Source organism: Plodia interpunctella, chromosome 1, assembly GCF_027563975.2.
Source record: "Plodia interpunctella isolate USDA-ARS_2022_Savannah chromosome 1, ilPloInte3.2, whole genome shotgun sequence".
NCBI classification, from domain to species: domain Eukaryota; kingdom Metazoa; phylum Arthropoda; class Insecta; order Lepidoptera; family Pyralidae; genus Plodia; species Plodia interpunctella.
Genome location: NC_071294.1, coordinates 8,069,636 through 8,097,502, shown reverse-complemented (window position 1 = coordinate 8,097,502; position 27,867 = coordinate 8,069,636). Strand labels below are relative to the sequence as shown.

Below are 27,867 nucleotides of genomic sequence, written 5' to 3'. Positions count from 1 at the left end.
TATATAAGTATTATCAGTAACGGTGTCAGAAACCGGCCTCGAAGACAGCAGTCGAGCCAGCGCCGCCGGTGAAAGTTGCAGACGCATACCTCACCGCAACTAACGAGAACGTTTGCAATAGAACATTTCGTGGTGCGCGATTTTGCTTTGACAAGTCACAAACAAATAAACAAAAGGTGCGTCATTATCACGTCTATCGAAGCGCACTCGTGGCTGGTCGGTGGTCGGCTGATAGTGTGGTGTTGAGCGCGGGCGCACGGGCGCTCGAGTCGCCTCAGTCGCGACCATGTTGACTACGTGCATCGTCGTAGCCGCGCTGGCGACGGTCGCCGCCGCCGATCTCATCGCGCTGGACCTCGATGTCAACAATACGCTGCCAGCTGAACAAAACGACACATTACCTGCAGAACAATTCTTCATTGACAAGATATTCGATAAATATGGATATAAAGGCGTCATCACATTTGAGGTAAGGGTTCAGAATATTACTCATAATTTTGTTTGGGCAATTTTGTGTGGCAAAACCATTATAAGTATTTAATTTTAACCCTGTTCGTTGTACACTTCATTAAATGATCAATTTATCACAATCCTGTGCCATACTAGCTAAAAACATAAGAAACTTACATCATATGAAACTTAAAACTGCAACGTTTATTTTATTTAGTTTTAAAGTTTTTCATACTAAACATTATCCGCCAAATTCATATAAATATAATATACCTATATATTTAACCCTTAGGAAAAAAAAATCCAAATACAGCTGAAAAGAACCATTCAGCAAAATGTGAAGTTAAACTGCAGAGGATAACTTGAGTATTTGCAAAGTAGTTTGCAGGTAGGTCGATCAGACATTCTGTCAAAGTCCAATCATTACGATGTTATAACATTATGAGAAATAATTAGTATTATTTACAGACTTGTTAGGTAGGTAAGTAACTTGAAGTAAGGAGAAGATATCAGGGATCTGAATATGTGAGGGATACCTGCCAAAATTGAATAAGTATGTATATTCTATAACACTTTCCCTATTTCGTAAACGGAAGTTCATCGAACTTACTATTACAAAGTTACGTTATCAAAATCTACGTGTTATCTAGTATTTAGTTAAATCCACAGGCCATTGATAAATTCCAATATTGCCACATAGCTTCCTACTAATTTCCACATACCATACCTAGGATAATGATAAGTTATTAACAATAAAGGCTTATTGTTTTCTTTCCCGCATTCAACAGTTTACGTAAACAGAACATAGACTTCTCTATTTTAAAACATTGTTATTTATCTATTTTTGCTATACAGACATAGGATGGTTTACATAAGAATGGTCCCAATTCACTGGAGTACGTCTAGTAGTCGTCTCCTGCAATTGCGGAAAAGGAAGTAGTTAACAGATTTGTGTCCAGGGTAAAAACAATTTCAACTGGACACATTTAGTCCAGATAAGGTTCTGGAATAAATTTACTGTAAACATGTTAATTAACAGATTGACATTGCAAATTAGTTATATACCTACCACGTTGACAGTGCCTATATTTACTGATTATAAGAAAACGTACTTTCAACATTTTCTTTCAAACCAATGTGAATGAATTATAAATTTGATGTTTGGAAATAGAATAGACTTTCAGCTCTATTTAATACTTCCAACTAGTTTCTCTTATACAACCTAAAGTTGGTTCGACATCTCTTTTGTTAATGTAATTCATATGTCAGTTACCGTGTTTATACCCATGAGATCAATTAAATCAACTATACAAACATAGTACAGTAAACGGATATTTTTTCCTTCATTTTGAAAAACTAGGCCCATGCTGGTGTTCGAATATAATTTCGACCTAGAAAAAAAATATGGCGCCAACGTAATTGTCACTTCACGGTATGTGGATCTTCACACATTTTTAAGGTGGGTAAAGGTGTGCGCAAACATAATGGCCATTTACGCACTTGTTGGTGTTCTGTGTCTTTTATTTCTAGATTAGGCTACAAGCTCATTAACCAATGAAAAATATACCAGGGGTATTGTTCTCGCCAGCCAAGTTAAACAAAGCCACGACAGATGTTTCGTACTATGAACTCAACTGGATTTAATATATAATAAACACTTTTTGTATAATTAATATTTTTTTAGATCTTCACGATTATAATAAATAAGTAGATATAATTATAAGAATTATTACAAAATTAAGTAAACACATGTTTATTTAAATTATCTGTATCTGTTCATATAATAAAACTGTAAGTAGCTATCTGTACCTAGATATATTAAAAATAAAATATTAAAGAAAAAAATAAATAGGTGCTCTTTATAGGCCTTCTATTAGGGCCGTAAAGAGCACCTATTTATTTTTTCTAAAAATTATTATTTTTACCAAATATTTTTATTATTAATGCCAAATTTTTTTTGTCTGTCTGTTTTTCAGTCTGTATGTTTGTTCGCTCATTTCGCAAAAACTACTAGATAGAATTTGATGTGGTTTTCACAGTTGTATAGCGGATGATCTAACCTAAAATCTGGTATAGGTTTCATCACGATAAGTTGCATAAAACCCGAGATATTGACAAAAATAAGTTATGAACGGACGCACTAAGAACAACCTCGTTTAGGATTTATAAATAACCTACCTAAGTATTATTTAGTATTTATATAGTTATTGGAAAACCTATTCTCTAACTTAGTTACCTAACTGAACCGTTATACACGGCACGAATCGCATTTAAGAATCGCCTAAGAGTTCATGAAAATTCAATTGAAATAACCTGGTGGTCGAAGTAAACTAGAAATTACAATGTAAGTTTTACTGTTTATTTTAGTCGATTTTCCCCTTGCCACCAAATCGCTCCTAGCCAAGTTTATAACAATGGAGCATTGACATTACACAACGTAACAGATTCCGAAACTATTGTTATGACCATTTGCGGTACAGTGTGGGAGCGATTGTAGCAAATACGGGGTGCAAAAAGCGCGTGACATCTAGATATTCACGATCACTGACACTGTCTGTATTCGTCTGGGAGCGATACAAAAACATAGAATTTTCCAGCTACATTTCCCGCGCAAAGTCACACTGGAGAATCATATCAAATCCTTCGTGGATCTACATGCTACATTGATTAAAACAAAGATGAAATAAATACGAAAACACAAACAAACAGCATAATCTATAGCTTATTTGAATGAACAGTCGATTTTAACGTTTCAGTAGGAAATAGTTAAATAATCGAATGAGCGGTTAGGTAAGTATATGCTCTAAATTATAATATATATTACAAATTAAGTTCAGAAAAATCAGGCATCGAAATATAACCATGTAAACGGTTTTTCCTAAGTATTTATCTAAGTACCTATACCCTAGGATTAAAATTTGTATATTTCAAAAACATCTTTTGACAAACTTTGCATTTTTAGGAATTTATGTGAACATAAGTATTTCCATTTTACAAAGTGAGTAGGTTATGAATTACTTTATTTAGAAAATGTAACAATGTACCTACCTATACATATTGATGCCGATGGCTGTATCTATTTAATTATTTTTTAGCTTTTAGTATACATTTATCTGCAACATTACTATGTCTGTTTACAATGTAACAGTGTAACTTAAAAAATACCTTTTTTTATTAAATAGTTACTTATTTAATAATAAAAAAGTTTTTTTTAATAAAACTTAAATAAAATGACAAATGGAGAAAGTAATCGAGTTAATGTTGCGTAATATTGTTTACTAAGTATAGGTAAGTATAGGTACCTATTACGTAAAAGATGTATACGATATATCCTATTACGATGTAGTGTATATAGACTGAAGACAGCAGGTACATGAGATAACGTTAAGCTATATATATATATATATATATATATATATATATAGTTCAATTTGTAACTTACGTGATTGAAGCTTCGTTCTCGTGGGAATTTTCGGGATAAAAAGTACCCTATATGTTTATTCCAGGTACCAAACTGGCCATGTACCAAATTTCATAATAATCCGTCTAGTAGATGTTGTGGGAAAGAGTGTAGGTTAATAGTGTTAATAGGATTCTTCTTCAAGTACGTATGTAGCTATACGAAAAAGTTTAATATATACCGTATTAAACCTTTAACGTTTAAGGTATTAAACCTTTTAAAAAAAGAAATAAAGAAAAATCTTTTTTTTCTAAATAAGTTAACTTAGCAACACAAAGCAAAGCATAGTTAAGAACTAACATATAGTATCGTAGAAGACTACCGTAAAAAGAACCTAATGCATTACCTGCGGCGGCTGTGAGATCTTCTAGCATAATAAGTACTCTTATTTGTAAACAATGCTTGTTTTCATTATGGATACGAGAACTCGGATAACCGTGACGGGCAGGTTTCATTTAGTCACAATTTAGTCATAACCTAATTAACACAATGGCTAACTCTCAAATGGACTAATTCGCAAAATGCCAAATTTTCCAAAATTTTTCCTAATTCCTAAAATGGCTAGTTTTCAAAAGAAGTAAATCGCAGAATACGGATTTGTGTCGCACCACATCTAGATGACAAGATCAGACAAATCTTTATATTTTTCCTTATCCTTAACGTTTAGATGTGTGTAAGCATGTTTGCATTGTTATTAATCACGTTTAATCTTTGGATGGTTTGGATAAAATTTGAGTACACGGGTAGAATGTAAACTGGAATAACACAAGGCATTTTTATCCCGAAATGTTTACGGTAGCGAAGCCTAAGCATAAGCCTATTGAAATTAGTTAGAGATAATTTCAAATGTGAACTAATTAGCGTGGTTTCGTATTAATGTTTTGCGAATTGGTCCTTTTGAGAATCAGCCATTTCGTGAATTAAGTAATTTTGACAATTATTCATTTGGCGAATTAGTCTATTTGAGATAGGTAAGCAATTTGGCGCATTCTTACATTTAAATTTGCGAATAAGGCATACATGATATAATATGCGGATTCTATTATATAAGTGTGGTGCGAAAGTGTGTTTGTTTGTTAGTCCTTCTGTTACCTCAAAACGTAGTATTTGGATTGAGGTCATTCTGATGTGGAGATAGGTGGAGAACCTATGACATAGGCTTATTTGCAACAGCTAGTGAAGTTATAAATTTGATTCTGTATAACTTTGTTTACCAAACACCAGACGGGAACTGAAGTATATTATAATGAAAAGGCTTTGTAGGCTCGTCCGTCACCACTCAGTTCAGCTGTCAAGAATATGACCGGTTGGAAATAGGATTCTTTGTCTCTTGAGAAGCCAATTCTAAAGAGTTTGACGGTTAATAACGAAACTAAACAACTTTGTAGCTAATCCTAATTCGTTACGTACGTCAATCATAACAAAAAAAAAAAACAAAGTTTATAAGCATCTAAGTATGTGTAAGAATACAATTTTCCAATAAATATTTCTTATGTTAGCATATTCTAAAATTCTTCCTGCCCGTTCTGGTTTCGCAGGGATAAAACCATAATAAATTATACACCTTGCCTTCTTCAGGTATCAAACGATCTATTGGTGAAAAGAAAACGTACAAAAATCCGTTCGATAGCTTTTGAATTTATCGCGTACATACAGACAGACTCGACAGGGGTCTTCTTTTTCTATTGAACAGTTAATGCATATTTACGATATAAAAAACGTCGTAGTCGTCGTCGTCGTAGTTTTAATAAATTTCTATCACTCATACAGATATCTCTTATTATTTATTTATTTCTATCTGGCAATAACATTGCGAGACAATAGATAAAATAATAATAACTTTCATCATAGATGATAGGTCGTCACCAGTCTTCATAATAAAAAACTATTTGATCGACCATGACCCTCAAATTTAGGATGAGGTTTCAAAACTAAACATTTTAATATTTTAGAAAATTGATACACAATGCAGCAAACTTAGTCTGATAAAGTGTCTACGTTTTTTGGCACAATTATCGGAAATTTATCGCAATTTTATCAATGGGCTTGGTTGCCTGATACAACACAGCCTTACACTTGACATTGCAATTTATAAAATTAGCTACTTGTATGCCAATATTATGAGAACCCCACTTTGAATGAGCCACTGAAGGTCAGCACAGCGAACCTCGAAAGATAACAAATCCTTTGATAGTTATCGATTATTATTTAATACTATGTTTCTGGTGGAAAAATCTATCGTATCAGTCAGTCAATAAATGTATTATGTATATTGTTGTTTGTCATATGTAGACATGTACCTACAAATTTAAATGTAACACTGCTCACAAATAAATAGAAGATTTTTTCGGAATTTCAAAATTTACACACAAGACACAGCAAATTTTAATGATAAGTAGTAGATACTAAATAGAATTATACATTAATAAAATATAAATTTAATGATTTTCTCTATGAGGTTTCAAAGCCAACATCGTAAACTAGTAAATTAACGAAACTTAAAAAATATATTAATTCACAGGGCTTCGAGCATTTGATGGACAGCCTCGGCCTAGGAGGCAGGGTGTTCACCTCCCCCCACGACGTAGCTCTTCACCGCGTCAACGGATCGTTCCGACAGCTGCATGACCAACTACACCGGCATAAAAGGTCACCGAAACCCACAGGTAACTCAGAAATAATCTGTTTTCTAAACTTTTGTTTCGAAATTGACCCATATTTCAATAGGTCAACTGATCCTGCCATTGTAATTATGACGCATTACCCATTCATACATTTGTATTTTAAAAACAATAATCCGATTTGACTACATAACATGATATGTGACACGTTGGTCAGAGACTGTAGTCAGAGATGACACTACGAAGTTTGCTATAGGACGCCTACGAACCTTTTGCCCTATATCGTAGAATTCGTAGACTGTCATTCGTAGATTGTAGCAGTTGCTACGAAACGACAAACATTTTTTGTAGATATTACAACATAGATTTTACGTAATTTTTTCTTGGATCAAAGATTTATTTAATTTTAACATAAATCTGGACTGATGTTTAATGTGTCGTTTACAAATAAATATTTGTTAATAAACACCTTTATGTCATTAGTTCCAGTTGTTTTTGAGTATATTCATTAAAACAAAAATACAAATCTTTTCTTTATATACTATTAGTATGGATATTAGATAAATCTTTAATTTAGCAAGCTAAGTGGCTTCCAATATGAACGAAATATTAATGTTAATACATAATTAATTATCAATTAAGTAACGATAAGATAATGAGTTGAAATCATTAGAAATGGTAAACAATAAACTTCCTTATATTGTTTGCCCTTGAAAGTTCTCACGAGTGAAGGAAAGGCGGATATTATTGTGATTGGTTCCATTACAAAACTGCTGTTAAATTCATCCTTGAATAAATTGGTAGCCGATAGAAGTACTACCGCAGAAGTCTCAGCTGACTTCATTGCAGCATAGAAAATTAATCACCGTAACAAATTATGATTAGGTACGATTTTATGAGGATTATAGAGGATTGCCACAATCGATTTTTTTTTCAGTACCTAGTGGTACCGGCCAACTAGATGAGTATAGGTATCCTTTTATTTAACAAAAATTACCATAGTCTTCTTAAATTAGGTACTTTCCTACACGTAACTTGAAAGTATGTCACTATGGTCATTTTATATTTTAAAGTTATTATGTAGGTATGTAAGTATTTTACTTATGTTTAAACTTGTATATAAATAATAGTTTCTTGGACAATCTAGATAATCTCCTACTTCTTTAGCCTTTTTCAACCATCTTGGTCTATGTCCTTTTCCATTCCTTCTGACTTTGAGCTCTCTGTATCTGATCTAGATCATATACCTACCTAATTACTTTTTTAAATGGCAACGACCTATGTTGTTGACAACACCAATATGAACTTTGCTTTGTGGCGGCAGTTTTTATAGTTTTGTATTATACTATACTTTACTTAGTTTCTACGCGTAAAAAAGCCATGACCAATCATTTTTGATTACACTCTGCGTCCAAACCAAAAAATGCAAAAAATGATAATCTTTTCTATGTTTAGTAAGCTCCAAATTTATGTTACGTAGGTATTTCGTACTCTTCGTTGTATACTAATACAACGAAGAGTACAAATGTATCCTAACTAATATTAATGCGAAAGTAAGTTTGTTTGTTACCACTTCACTCTCTATCTACACAACCAATCTTCTTGAAATTTGAGAATAAGAATTGCATACATGTATTTCGTGGTGTGGAGAAGGACATAGGGACATTTCACCTCGGAAAAATAACTGCTCCCGTGAGAAATCACACGGGCGAAGCCGCGGGCAAAAGTTAGTATAGCATAAAACAAAGTCGCTTCCCGTTATCTATCTGATCCTATGTATGCTTAGATCTTTCAAACTACGCAGCAGACTTTGATGCGGGTTTTTTAATAATACTGGTGTGATTCCCTGAGGAAGGTAAGAAAGTCGGCGAATCTAGCGGCGGGCCACTAGCTATATTATATACTAGCTTTTGCCCGCGGCTTCGCCCGCTTGAATTCCATAGCTAAAATCTCAGTAATTTTTTTATCGCGTACTCTGTAAGATGCGAAAAATGCGAATTTGAATCATATATGTTTACCAGAAACATATATGATTCAAATTCGCATTTTTTCTCATCTTTAGTTCAATTTTCAGTTTCCCGCTGCGTGTCTCGTCCCGCGAACTTGTCCAAACCCGCTTCCTGTTATGTAATGTAAAGTAGATATCCCGTACCGTTTCCTACATATTATGCCATCATGTTTTTTGCAATGTGTCCCGTCCCTGTTTCCCACTACATGTCTCCTTCCCATTTCCGCTCCTACTCCCATTCCCGCTTTCTGCAACGCGTGCCGTCCCATTTTCCATGACGTTTTACGACCCGGTTTTTTATTAACCACAAACGTAAATTAAAGATTTTTTGTATTTACTACTATTATTTACTACAAAAAGTAAGTGTGCCAATTTTCAGATTTTTATCTTGAAAATTGTATTAAGTCTCATACAATCTTTCATCCCCCTTTTGAAGGGGTTGAGGGTTAATTTTCAGAAAAATCTGAAACACGTATTCATAACTTTGTTGTAAACAACCAAAATCCAAATTTTCAAGTAACTAACTTCAACGGTGTAGAACTTTCATATTTACAGCTTTTCACCCCTTTCACCCCCTTCGGAGTAGAATTTCCAAAAATCCTCTCTTAGTGCTCACCTACACTCACCTACAAGCCTAATTTCAACTTCCCGCCCAGAAGTTTCGGGTGTATGTTGTCTGTCAGTCAGTCAGTCAGTCACTCAGTAACGAAAGAATTTTATATTGATATATTTATACATACTGCGCCCATTACGCGACTTTAGTCGATAAAAACAATTTGTTTATATTCTGTTTACACCTTTCTACAAAATTTTAAAGTAAATAGGGGTTGATTGTTATTTTAATTTTCCTACAGGACCCTCCTCATTTTCCGGGATGAAATGTCTATAAGATGTTAACCTGGGATTCTGAGCCATTTTTTATTCATAATTAGTTTTTCAATTATCCTACGGGAACCTGACCATTTACCGGGATGAAATGTATCTAAGATGTTAACCCGGTATATAAGGTACCTACATACCAAATTTCAATCAAATCGGTCCAATACATTTCGAGTGATGAGCGTTCAGACAGACAGACAGACAGACAAAAATTTCCAAAACTATATTTTCGTCATCTATATCAGTAACGTAAGTATATTCCATGAAGAATTAAAAAAAAATCCAATGTACAAATTTGACCTTTCTTCAATTTTATTATGTGTATTGATATTTATGTGAGTAGGTAGCCCTTCCATTAAATATATTTGACGATTCAAAGGTTTCGAGGATAAATTTAACAACTACCGTAAAATAATGCGTTAAATAGTCAATGGTGTTTTTATATTATTCACAATTTCTCTATAGTTTACAACCTCGCGTGATAGACGGTGTTTAAAAAGTCAAATAGAGGTAGGTACTTACGAGTATTTCAATCTACTGATTAGTATTTTCACTTTTTTACTAGGTATTCGTCGATGAGATTATATGCTATAAACTTTTTATCTTCTTTCTGTGTTTGGTGCATACATTGCGGAAAATGAATGCTCTTTTTCTAGAAAGATCATTGTCTCGTTTTTGTTCATCATTCGTCGGCTGTAATTATCAAGCAATCGCTTGCGCTTGACGATATCGTGGTCCGAGACAAGTGCCTTGTTTTAATATTATCTATGAATTAAATGTGTATATTTCGTACCAGTTTACTACATGCACAAATAGACACATTACAGTTTATGTGTCAGGCATAGAAAGTCAAGTAGATAAATAAATCTATATTAACGAAAATGGAATACAACAAAGCTTTTGTATTAAATAATAGTTTCGCCAAAACGTCATTTTTTGAGTTGACTCACAATGTAAGAAGAAAATTAATACCTAAATAACTATGACTAAAATAAAACTATAAATAAACTAAACCTGAACATTTGAATCGGGTACAATACGTGGTGAAATTTGATTTAATACCTACTAAGTATTTAATATTTTTTTTTATTCGGACACACAATACTAATAACATAGTTAGGCACCTATAAAATATTGTTTTTTAGACAATGCGAACAAATACTACATAATACCCTTTAAGCATCTCGTGCCAAAAAGTTGGCAGCATGCCAGCATTGGATATTAAAGGCTATACTCCTGTATTCGTGCAGAATGTAACGAAATATAATCGGTACATACAGTAAGTAAGAAACCTCCGGTCTGCATAATGATCAGGTTAAACTTGTTCACGTGGATTTAAATGAAAGCTATTCATAACTACTTTCTCGCAGTATATGACAGTTAGCTAATGGAGCAGGCTTATAGATACTTATTTTACACCTGTAGGTTCTTATAATAGATTGAACGTACCTAGTTAATTATATTTACTGCAACTTTAGGACCAACCTAAGATTGTCAGATTTAAGATCGTGTGACAGAAATAGAGGTACCTACCTACTTAACACGCACCCCTTTCCTTGGTAACACCAGGGATGGGTAAAAATGTATGCAGTGGGACGAAGGTTATAGAAAAATAACGAACCCAAATAACTTGCTGTACCAATATAAACAAATGCATGAAAATAATGGGCAATATAACACGCATTTCACATTTGATTTGTTTAAATGATTGTACTATTTTATTTACTGGTACAGTGAGAATGTACTGTCGTCCATAAAATAAATTATACGAGTCACAAGATGGACTAACAAAGCGACAGTCATTTACAGTGATTATCCTATTGAGTGGATCTGGGGACCTTACAGTCCATTCTTCCACAAGGAAACGGTGGCTCCTACTTACAAATACGAATTTATCCGATGATTTTACTTTTATGCTTCTTATGACTTCTGATCTTCTTCTATCAATGATAAAGATCATATTTGACAATAGTGTATGTACCCTTATCATTCAACGATAATTAAGTTACAATTAAAATACTTAACCTATCAATTCTCGCGCAGCCCGATCTGACTTCGATCCTATTGATGTTCGATTGTTTTATCCTACTAATATATAAAATAAATAAAAACAATATTTTGTTGCAGCTGAAACCTCACTACAAAAGTCATGCCTGTCACCAAGGAAAATGTTGGAAGTGTATGGCATAGAGAGCGAACCTGGAGTCATAACCATCAACCCAAAGACCTTTTTGGAGATGTGCCCAGCGTTGGTGTATCAGCTAGACCAGCGCACGTGCTTCAAGTCGGAGGTTCCACCGCCACAGATTGAAAGACATTGGAGTAAGTATATAAGTCCAACTAGCAAATGCGCAATGGAATCTTAACTATTTACAAATCGAAAGTTTTCAGAAAGCTTTGTAAATAATGAGCCACCAACTATCCTTCCATCTTATTCCTTGAATAATTTTTTGTAAGAAACAATAATGGTAAGCCGATCTGGCATGATAGGGACCAACACTGTTCAAATGAGTTTCTTTCGGCATTTCTTCTCAGCAGTGGTCGTTCCGAAATGCCAGTAGTTTCTAGCTTGTGAGAAATAACTATAAATTTAAAGATTGACGAGAAAAAGTGCCTGTGAAGGTCTAATTTCTGAATAAATTATTTGAATTTGAATTTGAATTTAATTGTTATTTTCTATCTTTTCAGCCTGGATATACGCAAGCTTGAGTATCCTAGTAATCAGTGCTACTGGCTTACTTGGAGTAGCGATAGTACCGCTTCTTAAATCGGTCGTATTCAGCTATGTACTCCATTTCCTGGTTGCCATTGCCGTAGGCACGCTATGTGGAGATGCCTTACTTCATTTACTACCACACGCCCTCAAAAGCCACGGATCATCCTCTGAACCTCAAGAAGAAACCGAAGTCGTTCTCAAATGCAGTGTCACCTTCTTAACCATTTTATTTTTCTACACTGTTGAAGCAGTTATGCAAACCTTACATGGAGGTCACAAACATTCACACGATCATTCACAAGGAATGACTGTAGAAGAAATGAAAACTGAATCAGCTAAACAGATTGAACCCATTGAATTAGGTGCGATGATGCCCGGAGCACCGCCACCGCCCGTGGATCGCCCAATGACATCTACGGCTCTCATGGTCATTGTGGGAGACGGGTTACATAACCTTACTGATGGTTTAGCGATCGGAGCCGCGTTTAGTGGAGATCCAGTGACAGGTTTCGCGACAGCCTTAGCAGTCTTCTGTCACGAATTGCCCCACGAGCTTGGAGACTTCGCCGTGCTTCTACGCTCTGGCATGAGCATAAAACGTGCCTTATATTATAATTTATTGTCATCGGTGCTCAGTTTTATGGGAATGGCTGGCGGCATTTGGCTAGCAGAAGACCACGAATCTGCTTCACAATGGATTTACGCTGCTACAGCTGGTACTTTCTTTTATATAGCTCTTGCTGACTTAGTACCAGAAATAAACGAAAACAATCATGGGAAAAGTTTAAATTTGCTATTAGCGGTGCTAGGCATTCTTGCCGGAGGTGTAATTATGTTGCTTATTGCTATACATGAAGACTCAATACAGTACCTCTTTAAGAGCGCAGAACAATGAACATTGAGATATAAGTTGTAGTATAAATAGATAGCTACTTGATTATTGTGATAAAAACTCATGGTTGTTGAAAATGCAGGCTCGTGCCTGTGATGCTTAGATATTAAGTTGTCTTGACTGTATGTTGATCGCTGGGAACTGACTGATAGATACAGGTAAAAATTGATAATACGATTATTTCAAGTTCCAGTTAATAAATACAACTGACAAAATTTAGAATATCCGCCTATCCCCCAGCAATCTGTTCTGCAAGTGCGTGTATTAGTTTGAGAAAAAAGTTATCCTTCATGTTATAAATGCATGACCGACCGATTTATTATAAAACATAGAATTTGCATTGTTTCTAAGAATGTTTCGTACCTAAATAGGTACCTGGTTTTGTTATTAATTTAAGTAGGTAACTAGTAAAAAGAAATTAGGTTTTATTCACATTTGATAAAGTCAATGATTCCTACCTCTATTAGGTACGTTAAAAATTGCTATTTTATTGTTAGGATGGATTAAATAACTTATGATATTCAATCATAATGTTAAACTTTACAAACATGAGAATTCTATTATCGAAATTTGAATAAAAATGAAATTAAAAATATATTGGTTTTCGTCTCCACTCTAGTGGAGATCGGTAAGCCGGTAGGTATATATTTTTCAAAGATATACTTATATGGTACGTATAGGTAAGGACGTAAGTAACTATAGTAGGTACATATTCGGTATATCTTTGAGATCAAATTAAATATGCCTACCAGAAATTGTATTAAGTACGATATGTATAACCTACTATTATTATTTAGATAAATATTTTTAATCGGCAGGAGTCGAAAACAACTTAAATTCAATTTTGGTACCGACATGCTAAACAGGTGATTTTTTCATGATTTATCCAAGGAAACCTGTGATGGAAACAAATACACTGTATAAATTGTTCTACCTAAAAGGAATCACACAATTCACACGTAGTTTTTGTATTGCATAATATTAAATGAAAATAATAACGTAAGTTGGTATTTAAGTACGTATAAGTATAATTTTATTAAATATAAATATATTAAATGTTTTAATTATTAAAGTATATTAATTTTAATATTCATAAAAAATCCAAAATCAATATATATGCGCATAATGGGTATTTGTATAAAATTTAAATCCTAATTATTTCGGATTTTTTTACGTAATTAATCAGCTTCGAATGCAACTAAGAAATGAAAATAAGAAAAACAGTGTCCGACTCCAACCGGATATTCTATTATAGCGGTTCAACAGTACAAATTTTACATAACTAACAGAAATTACGATTAGGTAGCTACTCGTAAGATCGTTGGTTTCAGCAAAAATTCACGATTTCATAGTTTCTATCGAACACAATCAAAATTTCGGGAAAATTAGTATTACAATAAGATTTTCAATTATTGATTTTCTGTCATTTAAAACACCATGTTTGTAAGAGAGATCTAATCCTTACGATCCTAGTGTGGAGCCGGCATTATGTTTTCGAACCCGGAATCCCGCCGCGCCGCGCCGCGCCGGAACGTGTGCTACGCGCCGCTTTTTCCGATCGGAAAAATCTACAGATATTTCATTTATAATAGTAAGTTTCTGTGGAAAAGACCTAATTAGCTGTACGTCATCCAAGATGCAGCACTCGCCTACATATTAATATTACCTATGAATATGTAGTCTATAGCTTTCTCTGTCTATATTTCAGCTAAAACCATGGAATTAATAGGTACTTACTTCTAAATCCAAGGCTAAACCAATGTTTGGTTGGTCGTTGTCCGACGTGTGACGAGAGTTAATTTACAAAGCGCGCGGCAGCCATTTAATACTAATATTAAAGGGCACAGAGCCTAGGCTCTGTGTGGCTGGCACTGCGTTGCGTAAACGCGATTTGATTGTTTCTGGAGAATTATAAATTCTGTGACTCATCATCATCTTCTACAGCCCTCCGTGACCCACTGCTAGGGATACACCTCCTTCCGTCACCGCCAACCACCGACCATTTAACCTTTGGTCTGTGCCGCCAACATCTCTATCTTAGGCTATCCCCATCCAGTTGTTGCCAGCAATTTAAAATTCAGTGACTAAAGGTTGTTAAAATAGTAACCAAACTAATTACAAAAGTTCAGAAAATCGCTGTTGAATTTATAAATTCCCCAAATCTAGGGACAATATCGATAAAGAGGCCACACTGTTGATCGGATTCATGGAAATATAATAATGTAGATAAAGATAGATAGATAAACTGTTTATTTATATAATGTTATGTAAATTATAATGTACTAGGATTGAATTCCAAATACAAAAAACCTTGTGTGCGCCAGTATCACGGTAGGTACCTATTCCGAATCTGAAAAAACGTCATCAGGAATCCTGATTCTGAAACCGAACGTATGCGGCCACGGCCGCGCTCAGAATGTCAATGTCATAACTTCAAATTATAATAACAATCGCGTCGTCAAAATAAATAAACGATTTTGCGATTCACGCAGTTTCGGGGTATTTTTTCAAAATCCCAAATATTTGCACCAAGTGCAAATAATTTGTGTTGTTCTATTTATTAAGTAAATAAATCAAAAGCAATGCTTAAAGGAGTGGTAAGTGATATTCATGATCATTTTTAGAAAATATAAATAACTTTATAAGTAGGTACCTACCTAGTTGGGTATTTCGTAATAATTGTGTTGTAAAGATTCGAAGGAGCTGGTTTGGTAGGACTACAGTACCTAGCTTTCCGTGGACCTTATATTTAGTACTGATGACAATTGACAACCTTGTAGCTGTGCTAGTTGTTTTACAGTATGTATGTACTACTTTGCATTCACTTTATTGGAACATCAGATAGACAAAGACTTCTGCTTATTATCAGATCAGATCATTATTCTCATATTTGTCTCCTTGTACGTAAATAAGTTAGTGGCAGGGTGGTTAAAAGGTTTGAATACTGCTTGTGCATCATGATTATTTGAATCCAATTCATGTAAGTATTTATGGCAGTTTTAATTATAAATACAAATCATTGACCCTGCAAATATGCCAAAAGAGTTGATGTGATTTAAGTATATACACAAACCTCAGTTAATAAGGAATATAGAGATAAGAAACTTTCCATGGACTTGAAAAGAAGATTGAAAAAGATACATAAGTTAAGTACCCTCGCTATAGAATAAAAACTAATAACAAACATATTATGATGTGGTATAAAACTCTTTTTAAAGCAATAAAAAATATAGGGTTTGAAATAAGAATGTTGTCTGATTGATGTTGTCATTATGAAATTTCCAAAGTGAAATCAAAAAAATAACAAATAAAAAATGTATTTAAATAAATCTTTGTGCAAATAAAACTAAAGAACTAATAAATACACACTGGTAAATACGCCATGGGCTGTGTTTTTTCTTTAGTCAAAACCAGTGTGAGTATTCTATTCACATATAATTGCAGATCTCTGTGGTTTAATAGTTCTTTAATAATTCATTTTTATATCTATATCCATTTGCAGGAACTCACAGTGAAATTAAACTTTTCAAAAAAGTTAAAGGCAAAAATACATAACTGTGTTGCCTGTGGCTCCACTTGCAGCATAAAGTAGCCCATGTCACTCTCCAGCTATGTCCATACTATGTCCATACTAAAAATTGCCTCAATCTAATTCTTCATACTTGTAAAAAGCCAATCACAGTTTTACAATATTAGTATAAGGGATGACCCCAAATAATGGAAACAAGCAAGGAGAGAAGAAGTATAGATTTTATAGAATTTTCTCTGCACATCTGTGTTGCAGATTAGATAAAAAATTGTATAAGGGTACTTCTTATTTTAAAGAAAGTAATTTCCACTTCACCAGTGTTACTAGTTAACATAATTGTGTGTAAATTGTTATTTTTTTTCAGGTTATATTTGGCTCTGGTGTATATACGGGAGTGTATATAGCTCAAAATTATCAGGTAACTTTAAAATGAATTCAATTGTAAACTATATAGAATTAAATATATTCCTATTTAAAAAATGTATAAACTTAAAACAGTAGAATTTTACTAAACTACAATAAGGTAGTTTAGTAAAATTCTACAAAGTGTAGATATGGGATCCCTTCAAATAAATGAATGATTGAAAAATATCTAGAAATACAAGATACTTCTTATCCATTGATAAAGAGGTATACATGTGCATATTCTTTACTCAGTTATTATATGAATTTGGCACATTTTTTAGAATAACTATAGGATCTCATTAATTAGTAACAGTGTTAAAAGTTTAAAAGAGGTAGACAATATTAAGCCTCGCTGATAGTTTCCAGGACCTAGACGAAATCGCTAAATCTTAAATATATCACGGAAATCACGAAGAAAAATCCTTGATTCAGGTACAGAACTGCTTCACGGGAATAGGCTTGCCAATGACCGGTTTTACAATATATTGCTTAATAGAAATTAAAACAGCTAAATTCACAGAGGAGGCCATGACTAATTTAATTGACAAAAAAATTAAAACATCTCAAAAGATCCACCTCAGCAAAATTATTCCTGGTTCATACTTTGTTTTAAAACCCTAACCAGGAAAGCAGCGAATAGTATGTATTGTAGACCATTTTCTTTTTATTGTGTAGTGGTACTAAATATTAATATGCCAATGATGCAAATAAATATCTTCCAACTAAAATAAACAAGTCTAATGGATAATAGTACACATAAATAGGTACTCATAATAAACATTACCTATGTTGGGAATTGTTTTTCTGGTTGGGTTCATTCATATGGCCTCTTTTGTGTCTCGTCACATTTTTCTACTTGGTTATTTTATTGACATAATAGTAACCTTTTTTTAATGCAGGATGTGGTTCAATTTGCTTGTAAGAAAAAAATTGAACAATGTGACAAGGCCTTAGACAAAAAGAAATGGTTTGTTTTTTTATTTCTTATTAGATATTTTATAAAAAATCTTAAACCAGGAATTGTTTTGCTAGGAACATGACTACCTACCACCATTCCTTTCATTCTTATTGAGTAGCTATTTATCAAAACTTTTCAGATAGACAAAGTGGAAGATCCAAGAGTGCTAATTGGAAAAGCACAAGCTTTTATTAAAGAAAAAATGGAAGGCAAAGGAGGCAAGGACTGTTGAAAACCATAGGCATACAAAATACAATATGTAATTCTGTAAATACCATTTATTAGTTCTATACAATGATAATTTAAATAAAGTACACAAAACTGAACTTTGTTTATTATTACTGAATTCACAGATTACTGAATTCACAGTAAAGACATACCTCCACCAATGTGTTCTACTCTTGTTTGAGGTTCTTCAAAAGCTAACCAATCACTGGAATGTGTAGGGAGCAAGCCCATACTCTGACATTTATATAGTGCTAAAAGTATATTGACGATGTTTCCGATAAAGTACACAATCTTCTGACCAACTGCTTGGGTACCTTCTACCATTTTGAAAGTGCTCTGAGTAGAAAATAGAGCTTTGACTGGTCTCACTATCAACATTCCTACCATCATGATAGGAAAGATGGAAATGGAGTTCCCAGCCATATACATGATGAATAGATTCATTGGTACTTGCTTTAGTGGTCCTAAAGCTACATCCCATAACTTTTTAATCAGCAGCATGTTTGAATCGGTATCCTTTGAAGATTCCGTGTAGCTCGCGTTGGATGATTGACTATAACCCGGAGGGTAAGGTAGTTCAGTTGCTTGAATTTTGTTTCTGAAAGTGATTTAAGATGTCAATACATAAGTATAACTTCTAAGAACACTAATGGAGGTAGCCAAAATAGTATGTAGATACTTACTTCGGGTTAAAGTCTAGGGCCCACTTGAACTTTTTGTTTGATTTTACTTGAGACATTATTTTCTAGACGATCAATACTTTAAAGGCAATTAACAATTAATTACGTGTTTTGTTCTTAATTTCTTTTAACCAACACAAATAACAGAATAGGTAGCCAGAATAGCAATGAATGACAGTATCAGACATGCCTCTGTCATGTCATGACGTTGACAGTTTTTGTCGATGACATTGACTAACATTATATTTAACATAATATTAGGCAAACATTTACATTTACATGGTCTGTGAGGGAGATCTAATACAGGTGATTACCAAGACAAGATCAAATAAACGTCGAAAGAGATATCAATATATGTTCTTTGCTTCACAAAGTTGTTAGTAGTAGGGCATATTACGCAAAGCTCGGCGCAGATGGCACTACTGGTCAACTAGAGTTAACAAACATTTGTAATGGAGGCAAAAAGCGCCAATTTTCAATGTTTTTGAAGATTTACGACTAAAATACCTTCCTCACAATCGTGGTGCGAGTTTAAAAGAAGGATTTAGTGGATTATTGAATAGGCTTCAGAACACAAAGTGTAGACGAATTTGCTAAATGATTCAAGTTCATTGAAAAACACAACACCTTTATTATAATTATTGAATACAGCGTTGCACTCTGGCGGGATAAATATACATTAATACTCCCTATTCCATTGCTCCAGAATTATCTACCTACAGCTTCATGATTGCTCTAGTCTATAGAAGTCGCTTTAAAACAAACGAGTATACTTGAAGGTTTGGAACAACACTATGCTATAGCTATGTGACGTAGTAGACAGAGAAAACTATAGGCATCGCATATCTTCTATTTCGCTCATAAATTAAAGAGAAACACTTATAAAAAATATAGGAGAAGCGGGGAAAATCAATGTTTTTTCTCCCCCTTTTTTTACCATTACGTAGTTTAGGCAAGTATGCGGCCGTTCAAATTATGCACTTAGTCTTTATTGCCGTTGATCGAATACAAAACAACGGCAATAATGGCGTAAGTGCCGTGCGCCATAAGGTCCCTTTTGATTTAGACAGTCACATATAAAGATATGGGTGTAGTGAAAAATAAACAATTTATTTTAAAATAACCGTTTGTATTAAAAGATAGTTACTTTAATAATACATAAGCACCTAACTAAGAAAAGTTATAGGCAGTAGGTATGATTTATGACTTACTAACACACTAGAAAAGTTATAAGCAGTAGGTATGATTTATGACTTACTAACACACTAAATAGGTATAGGTACCTATAACGACATTTCGGCCTAAGTAACAAAACAAACTTATAATTTTGAGGTTATAATTTTTCTGGCCATGGCCGTGGTAAAGTGTTATCGCAAATTACTTCCTTAACAATTGATAAAGACATATCACTTTTATTATAATCTACCAGTTTATCCCTGCATACTACAGCGACGTTCTCTTGGCAGAACAATATTATCCTCTCACAAGCCTCTCGCATTATATCTTCTGGTACAGTCAGCACAATACGCATAAAGTTGGGATAACAGAAGCACTGAAAAAAATAGCGTTAAAATTAATGTCGAAATTGACTGGTGCAACCGAATCTTACTAACATATTATAGAGACCTGCGTAGAAATCTATTATGGTATGCCTACGCAGTAGATGACCAGTTTTTTATTACGCAGGCAAACCATATTTACGTATCGTAATAAATGTAATGTTAGACTGCGCAATAAAAAAATCCTACATATTGTTCCAAAAATATTTATATTTAGGTAGACTTTTGGCGGTATCCATTGGTAACTAATTTCCTTATTATAGTTACATAACTAATATACTTGTGACTAGGTACATACTTAACTAATATTAATTTATTTTTACCGAATTAAGCTGAAGATGGATTTGTCACTGACCTGTCCTGGTAAACAAAATACTGACTGCTCAGCAACTAAATGCTCTACAAACTGAAGCTCATTTGTAAACTTAGGGAACATATCAATTTTGATTTCTATCATCATGTACATAGCTCCCTGTGGCATTATAGGCTTCAATCCAGGCGCTCGCCGGAGTATACCATAAGCTAATTTGGCTTGATTCTAAAAATAAAATCACGTATTAATTTTGTTTTCATTCAGTTAGTTACATTTGATTGCTTATACATCTAACCGTGGCCATTGGTTATGCGCATCATCATTGGCCACCTCGTGACAGTTAGCTCCATCTACCAGTACTAAACTCTGCAAAGAGTTAGCGTATTATCGAAAACATACTAAAGTAAAAGACTGAGCATTTTGGAAAACGTGAAGAAAGGATGTAAATTATTAAATCGCCTTTCGAAAAGTTTTTAAATATGTTTACCATCGGCTCTGGGGGTTACGATCCACAGACATATATATAGATCAGATACACAAACCTCAAATTCACACACCCCACTCTTTGCGTCGGGGGTTAATGAATTCACAAAACTACATTCCATCGGACTTGCTCCATAGGCTACACTGCTGGAAGCTTCCACTCACCTCGATAAACAAAACCACTTCATCGAAAAAACTTTGTGGTGTATTTTTTAATATTGAGGGCAGAGCTCTTTGTATTAATGTACATGGCCCTAAAATTTTACTGGCCACATTATTCAATCCTTTGCGAATTTCCTTCCCTAAAATTTCGTGGCGATCGTGAATAATGAGCCAACCCATTCTCCAACCAGGAACTAAAAATCTTTTAGTCAGTCCTCCACATGTAAGTACAGGGACGTCTTTAGATAAAGCTGATATGGCAGTGAATTCATTTCCAGAAAACACAAAATGTTCGTAAATTTCGTCAGCTATTACAGGCACGTGGTTTCTTGCCGCTATGTCTAATATATTATTTAAATGTTCTTTCGTATAGACAGAGCCACACGGGTTTGACGGGTTTATGACTACAAGCGCGGCAGTGTCATCGTCTATTTGGCTTTCTAAGTCTTCCAAATCTGCTTCCCATTGTCTGTCAGGCTAGAATAATACAAATTATATTCAGATTAAACGAAAATATTATTTATAAATAACCTTTAATCAAGGATTTACGCAGTTACAAAGAAATTAATGCGTAAATAATATGCAAATGTAAACCACAGTAAACTGGAAACTTGTTATGATTCTAGAAACTTGTAGGTATATCATCTATGTGTATACATCACTTATTCACATAAGCGTTTTTATTAGTAAGGCTCTGAATGTAAATAAAAAAAATATTTTCTTTTTACTTTGGGCTGTCTGTGGAGCTCAAAATCTTACTTACCAATAATTTGTAAAATTTTATTTTGATTCCTAATCCTTCTGACACTGTTTGGTATATCATAAAAGCTGGGCTTGGTACAAGAACATTTTGCCCAGAATCTGCCAGCACTGTGATCGCAAGCTCTATGGCGTGCGAGCATCCACTGCACAGGATAACATCATCTGGTGACACCTCTCCCTGGTGCGCACTGTATTCTGCCACTGCTTGCCTTGCCTCATAATGACCCACAACGGGAGCATAGCCTCGACTTGTGTGCCTTTGAACACTCTCACGGATACTATCTAATACTTGCTCTGGTGGATTCAGATTTCCAAAAGTCGTGGGATCACCTGTTAAAACATTTGAATTCATTTCCATAATCATGGTATTCATATTAATATAAATACGATTGACCGTAAATATTGTGAAATAGGTAGGTACTTATGTATCCTGTTTGACCTTGGCTTTGCCATTCTTTTTTATTTTGCTAATTTACATGGATATTCAAAACCGGAACTACGAGTCCAAGCCAGTTGTACCATTTTTTCCATTACATCCTTTTAACAGTATATATTTTTTATGTTTTAATTGAGTTACATTTTTGCATGGATTTGCACTAAACTATTTACATATCCCATGACAAAATTTTGCACTAGTTTTACAATGTATGGGATAGGCGAGAGAAAAATGCCTTTATGTGTAGAGAGTGTTTCCCAGTAATAAGTACAATTAATTTTAATGGTTTGGTTATATGGTACCTATGTTTACATCTTTCTTAACGGTACCTCTACTACCTATATTAAGTGCCGCGGATAGTCAGACAGACATATTATCTATATAGATTTCGTGAGTCCAAAAAGTGAAATGTTTTTCAATATTTCAGAAACACTGAGAGCCACATACAAATTTCGGATAGAAACCTTAAGTACCTATATAAAAGGCGTATTTGTTCCGTTCAAATGTAAGTTGATTCCAGAACAAGGATGGGCTCGCGCTAGTGATGACATCGCATGGCTGCGTTTCTGTTTTGGAGGAGACTAGGTTATGAAACTGAAATGGCTGAAGTACCTACATTAGAGGAGGCTTTACCCTGCAGCATATTATGTATTGGGTTCTACAAATAAGATTATTTAAAGTATTACTTATGTAATGTACTTACCAACAGACAAGGCAATCAACTGTTTGTTTGGATTGGGTTCGACTTGAAGATTCTCCACTATTCCCCTAATGAGATTATGGGTGCTGCGAGCGAGAGTTGACGCGCGCACCTCCCATTCCTTGCATTCTCGTGGTCGTCTCGACATGGACACAAACACTTGCAATGTTCAGCTGTGAAGTGTTCTAAACTTGAACTGTGAATATAGCCCACCTACCAACCCACCTTACTTTTGTATCAGCACTGGCGTTGGACAAGCTCAGGCTCCCGAGCTTCGATGGAACAGGTTTTCAAATGCAGATGAGATGACGGTAGTAGACGGGTTTATTAAACATGCCACATATTTACGTTATCATACACTTATTTTGCAATTTCTTTAATTCTTTAAAAAGTAAACAATCCTAGTCTGTTATTAGGTAACATTGTTTTATAAAGGAGTTCTTATGACTACGGTTCCCTTCTATCATGAGATAGGAGAGTGGCAAAGGGTATTAAACTTTCAAAAGATTTATTTTACGGACAGACCGCTAAACAAATATCCATATAGTACATAGAATATAAATCATTTTCCCCTTTACAATTAAAAAATTGTGCCTTTTTCGTTAGTTACGTATCTATTTCAACTTTTGAACCCGTTATGATAAGTGGGATTGCGACATCATTCGCAATACCAAGCTATTTCATAGAAAGTTTCCACTAGATTTAGGTAGGTAATTAGGTACCTACCTACTTAAATTTCAATATATAATTATGTCGATCAAACTAACTGGGCACGACATATGAAAATAATGTGATCTGGCCATGTGATCTGACTTTCTTTGTGTTCAACACACTTCATTCAGCACTAAAAATCATTGGATCATATTCACAAACAGCGGTTTGGTTTCGACTGTATTTTGTTGTAAGTAGTAGACAAGTATTATAAAGTACTAACAGCTTATCCGTTAATAATTACTCTATTTAAAAAATGTCATGAAGAAGTTAGCACGCGACAGCCGCTGCAGTTTGGTCCGTGACAACCTTTGCTCTTTTTAAGCACGCGATTCTGAGCCATCTAAGAAAAAAGTAAGATACTGAATATCTAACATAGATTATTCAATGAAATAAGTACAGATGACTAAACACCTGATGCTTTCAAAATTATTCTCAATATTTATTGTACTATATATTTTCAATATATTATGTAACTTGTTAGGTGACATAGCAAATGCTTTGTTGTATCGTGCATTATTATTTATTGGCTGTTTACCCGCGGCTTCGTCAGCGTAGAATAGTTACTTCTGACAGCATAATTATATTTTTTGTGATTAATGTGTTTAGGTACCCTTGCCAGATTACTAATTTCTAAGATCAATATTTATGTTCGATTGCCAATTAAGTCGCCTTTCATCGTTTTTTTAACATGATTTTTATACAAACTTTCGCTCCCATCATGATAAGTATGTATATTGGGGATTGATTAAAAAATAGCCTATGTGAACGGAGATCTTAAACTACATGCATACCAAATTTCATCAAAATCGGTCTAGCAGTTTAACCGTAAAAGCAGGACAGACTGACAGACAGTCTTTTTCATGTAACTATTAGTATGAAGTATGGATTTATTAAGCTGTTATACATGACAGTAATTCTAGCCGTTGTTATTCCAAAGCGGAATCATCTGATAACTACTAATCTTGCTTTAGTCACAATGATGAAAATCAAATTGCTTATTTAATAATTGTATTGAAGCTGAAGGCAATCATGCGATGATTGGAATAAAGGGACTTTTATCGAGATGAGAATTATTGCTATCATTGAATATCGTCTATTGGGATTGTAATGTCGTGTGAAATATTAGACGGTGCAAATAAACCATGGGTGGTTCCCGCATCTTTACTGGCGCGAAACACTCAAAACACGATCAGAAATGTTGTTGAAAAAATTAAAGTGAAACCGAATCCTGACAAGCCATCGATTTCACTTTCTATTGGTAAGTGGTTTTTCTTTCGGCATTTCTTAGAAGTGGTCATTCCATACGTACGTGCCTTGGTACCTACTTCAGTAGTTAATAATTTGTAGATCTTTGATATTTTGATAAACACAAAGTGTACCTATAATTTGATGTGAAAAAGTGCTTTAGAAAGCCTAGTTTCAAAATAAATTCTTCGAGTTTAGGTAAATAATAGAAACTACACGAAAGGTGCTTCACTCATCCATATCTGTGAAGGTGTTTAGGAATTATGGAGGCACTTATATTATGCCTTTACCTCTAGACAACAATCTTATGCACTTGTTAGTAGTAGTGTTAGTCGAGATCAAATGTACTTAATTATTATTATTTTTTGTATATTACTTTCGGTACCTAGTCTCGATTTGAGTTTATGTTAGAAGTAAGTACTTAATTGAACGTAAATATCGGTTGCATCGCAGGTGATCCGACTTTATTCGGAAATATTCGGCCCCCACCCGAGCTTTTGAAAGCTGTCTATGACTGTATAGAGCTGGATGGCTGCAGAAGTTATGGGCCCACTGTAGGCCTACTTTCAGCGAGACAGGCCGTAGCTACACACTGTTCCTACCAAGGGAAAGTGTCTGCCGAAGACGTTGTACTTTGCAATGGCTGTGCTCATGCCCTTGAAATGGCCATCACTGTATTGACTAACCCAGGTGAAAATATTTTGGTGCCAAGACCTGGATACATGATATACAAAACGATAACGGAAGGGCTTGGCATCAATATAAAATATTACGATTTACTGGTTAGTTGATAACATTGTTTAGGTAGTTTAATTTTATAGTTTTACCGTACAATAAAAATAATATTAGTTTATTTTTTAGCCTAACGACCACTGGAAAATCAATTTAGATGATTTAGAAAACAAATTGGATGCCAAAACTGCTGCAATAATTATCCTCAACCCGTCTAACCCCTGCGGGTCAGTTTACACAGAGAAACATCTTTGTGATGTTCTAGACATTGCTTCAAGGAATCGAGTACCTATCATAGCTGACGAAATTTACGAGTTTTTCACTTTCTCTGGGCACAATTTCACATCTATTGCAAGTGTGTCAAAAGATGTCCCTATACTTGTTTGTAGTGGACTTTCCAAGAGATATCTCGTTCCTGGTTGGCGTATGGGCTGGTTGGTAATTCATGATAGAAATGGAGTTTTCGGTGATGACATTCGTATTGGTCTATTTAACCTGAGTGGCCGAATTTTGGGTCCAAACAGACTGATACAACAAGCATTGCCGAAAATATTGACGTCAGTACCGAGAGACTATTTTAATAATATGATGTTATTCATTGAGGTAAGTCTTAGTTTAGGTAGTAAGGGGTCGTTTTGTACATATATTATACATAGTACTTTTTAGGTAGTTAATTGCAATTACTTAGACTTAGTTCCTATGTTTTAGAGCCAAGCGAAGCTAGCCTTCGGTAAACTGCAATGCGCTCGTGGTCTCCGCCCAATCATGCCTCAAGGAGCTATGTATATGATGATTGAAATCGACATGTCAATATTTCCACAATTCCATACTGATACTGAGTTTGTAGAGGCTTTGTATGGCGAACAATCAGTTATGTGCATTCCAGGACAGGTTTGTACAAAGTTTAACACTATCTTACTAAAACAATACCACAGGACTCGTAGAAGTGAATATTCATGGACTTAGAATACTTATTGTGCAGAGTTGAAAAAAGCTCAGAGCACAGAACAACTACCATGATATAGAGTTCGTATCATGAAAGAAATCTCTTAACAACAACGTGGCCAATATGTTAGGTATTAATAGTTCCATAATTTGCCGCGTGATTTTCGTAGAATTGACACTATAAAGAAGTTTTCACTTTAAAAAAATAGCATATATAATACCTACTACTATGGCGAAGATTTCCTAACGTGACGCTTGCAAAAAAATTGCGTTCTGTTTCAGTGCTTCTTCTATCCCAATTACATTCGGATTGTTCTGACTGTGCCCGACAACATTCTTCAAGAAGCATGTAGCAGAATACAAGTGTTTTGCCATGATAATGCAGATGACAGCGCTCTCAAAACAAAGAAATCGATAAATTAAATATGGTGAACTGTAAACCACGCCAGTCTACGTACAAATATTGTACGTAGACTATCGAGGTCGACGAAAAAAGCTGTTTAGATAGGGAATATCAGTTTGTCTTCAGATAATCAATGAATGCAGAGTAACCATAGATTTTGAAGGGCCGGCGCGTTTTATGCGTGGAAACGCATGCGCACTATGGCGCAAAAACATCGAGAAATATATAATAATAAAAATACGGTATTTATATAAAAATAAAATAAAAATATGGGTCTTTTTTTGCTCCTCTTTATAGAAAATTAAGAAATTATATGTCAAGACCAAGATCGTTTATATAAATGGTTATCTACAGTTTTATGACATCCTCGGGAGCCCGAGGGTATAGCACTCTGTATGCCACCACACGCCACCAGATGTATTATCCTCTATATATTTCTTTATTCTTTGGGTATTATCAAAGCCGTATATATAATATACCCATAGATTTAGAAAGGAGCCCCGCGCGCGGGTGACAGGTATAGTCATGGTACTCCAGTACCTCTCAGTCTTAGATATATGAACATTACATACTGTAATGTTCTTATA

General features: G+C 34.4%; 4 protein-coding genes across 7 annotated transcripts; 2 read left to right on the top strand and 2 right to left on the bottom strand.

The window, feature by feature from the left end:
- On the top strand, positions 1-18,244 carry Zip71B (Zinc/iron regulated transporter-related protein 71B). 3 transcript variants are annotated; one of them, XM_053762274.2, is made up of 8 exons: positions 1-469; positions 6,432-6,576; positions 11,546-11,740; positions 12,107-15,623; positions 16,920-16,973; positions 17,320-17,392; positions 17,860-17,927; positions 18,058-18,244. In XM_053762274.2, the coding sequence occupies exons 1-4, from the start codon at positions 287-289 to the stop codon at positions 13,027-13,029; spliced, it is 1,446 nt and encodes a 481-aa protein (XP_053618249.1). In that variant the 5' UTR covers positions 1-286; the 3' UTR covers positions 13,030-15,623; positions 16,920-16,973; positions 17,320-17,392; positions 17,860-17,927; positions 18,058-18,244. The 3 variants fall into 3 exon arrangements, with proteins under 3 accessions (XP_053618249.1, XP_053618405.1, XP_053618323.1); XM_053762430.2 differs by lacking the exon at positions 17,320-17,392; XM_053762348.2 differs by lacking the exon at positions 17,860-17,927.
- EMC4 (ER membrane protein complex subunit 4) lies at positions 18,179-18,969 on the bottom strand. Its single transcript, XM_053763136.1, has 2 exons — positions 18,830-18,969; positions 18,179-18,744 (listed from the first exon to the last, which is right to left on the bottom strand). The coding sequence occupies exons 1-2, from the start codon at positions 18,883-18,885 to the stop codon at positions 18,282-18,284; spliced, it is 519 nt and encodes a 172-aa protein (XP_053619111.1). The 5' UTR covers positions 18,886-18,969; the 3' UTR covers positions 18,179-18,281.
- Tat (Tyrosine aminotransferase) lies at positions 18,830-23,534 on the bottom strand. The gene is made up of 5 exons (XM_053762562.1): positions 23,245-23,534; positions 22,107-22,435; positions 21,347-21,820; positions 20,741-20,923; positions 18,830-20,378 (listed from the first exon to the last, which is right to left on the bottom strand). The coding sequence occupies exons 1-5, from the start codon at positions 23,387-23,389 to the stop codon at positions 20,160-20,162; spliced, it is 1,350 nt and encodes a 449-aa protein (XP_053618537.1). The 5' UTR covers positions 23,390-23,534; the 3' UTR covers positions 18,830-20,159.
- Positions 23,535-23,563: 29 nt separating this feature from the next.
- LOC128680009 (tyrosine aminotransferase-like) lies at positions 23,564-27,560 on the top strand. Of its 2 annotated transcripts, XM_053762781.1 has the most exons (6): positions 23,564-24,142; positions 24,973-25,213; positions 25,654-25,982; positions 26,062-26,535; positions 26,641-26,823; positions 27,160-27,560. In XM_053762781.1, exons 2-6 carry the CDS (start codon positions 25,063-25,065, stop codon positions 27,298-27,300), a joined length of 1,278 nt encoding a protein of 425 aa, XP_053618756.1. In that variant the 5' UTR covers positions 23,564-24,142; positions 24,973-25,062; the 3' UTR covers positions 27,301-27,560. The 2 variants fall into 2 exon arrangements, with proteins under 2 accessions (XP_053618756.1, XP_053618662.1); XM_053762687.1 differs by having other exon boundaries at positions 23,564-25,213.
- Positions 27,561-27,867: the final 307 nt, after the last annotated feature.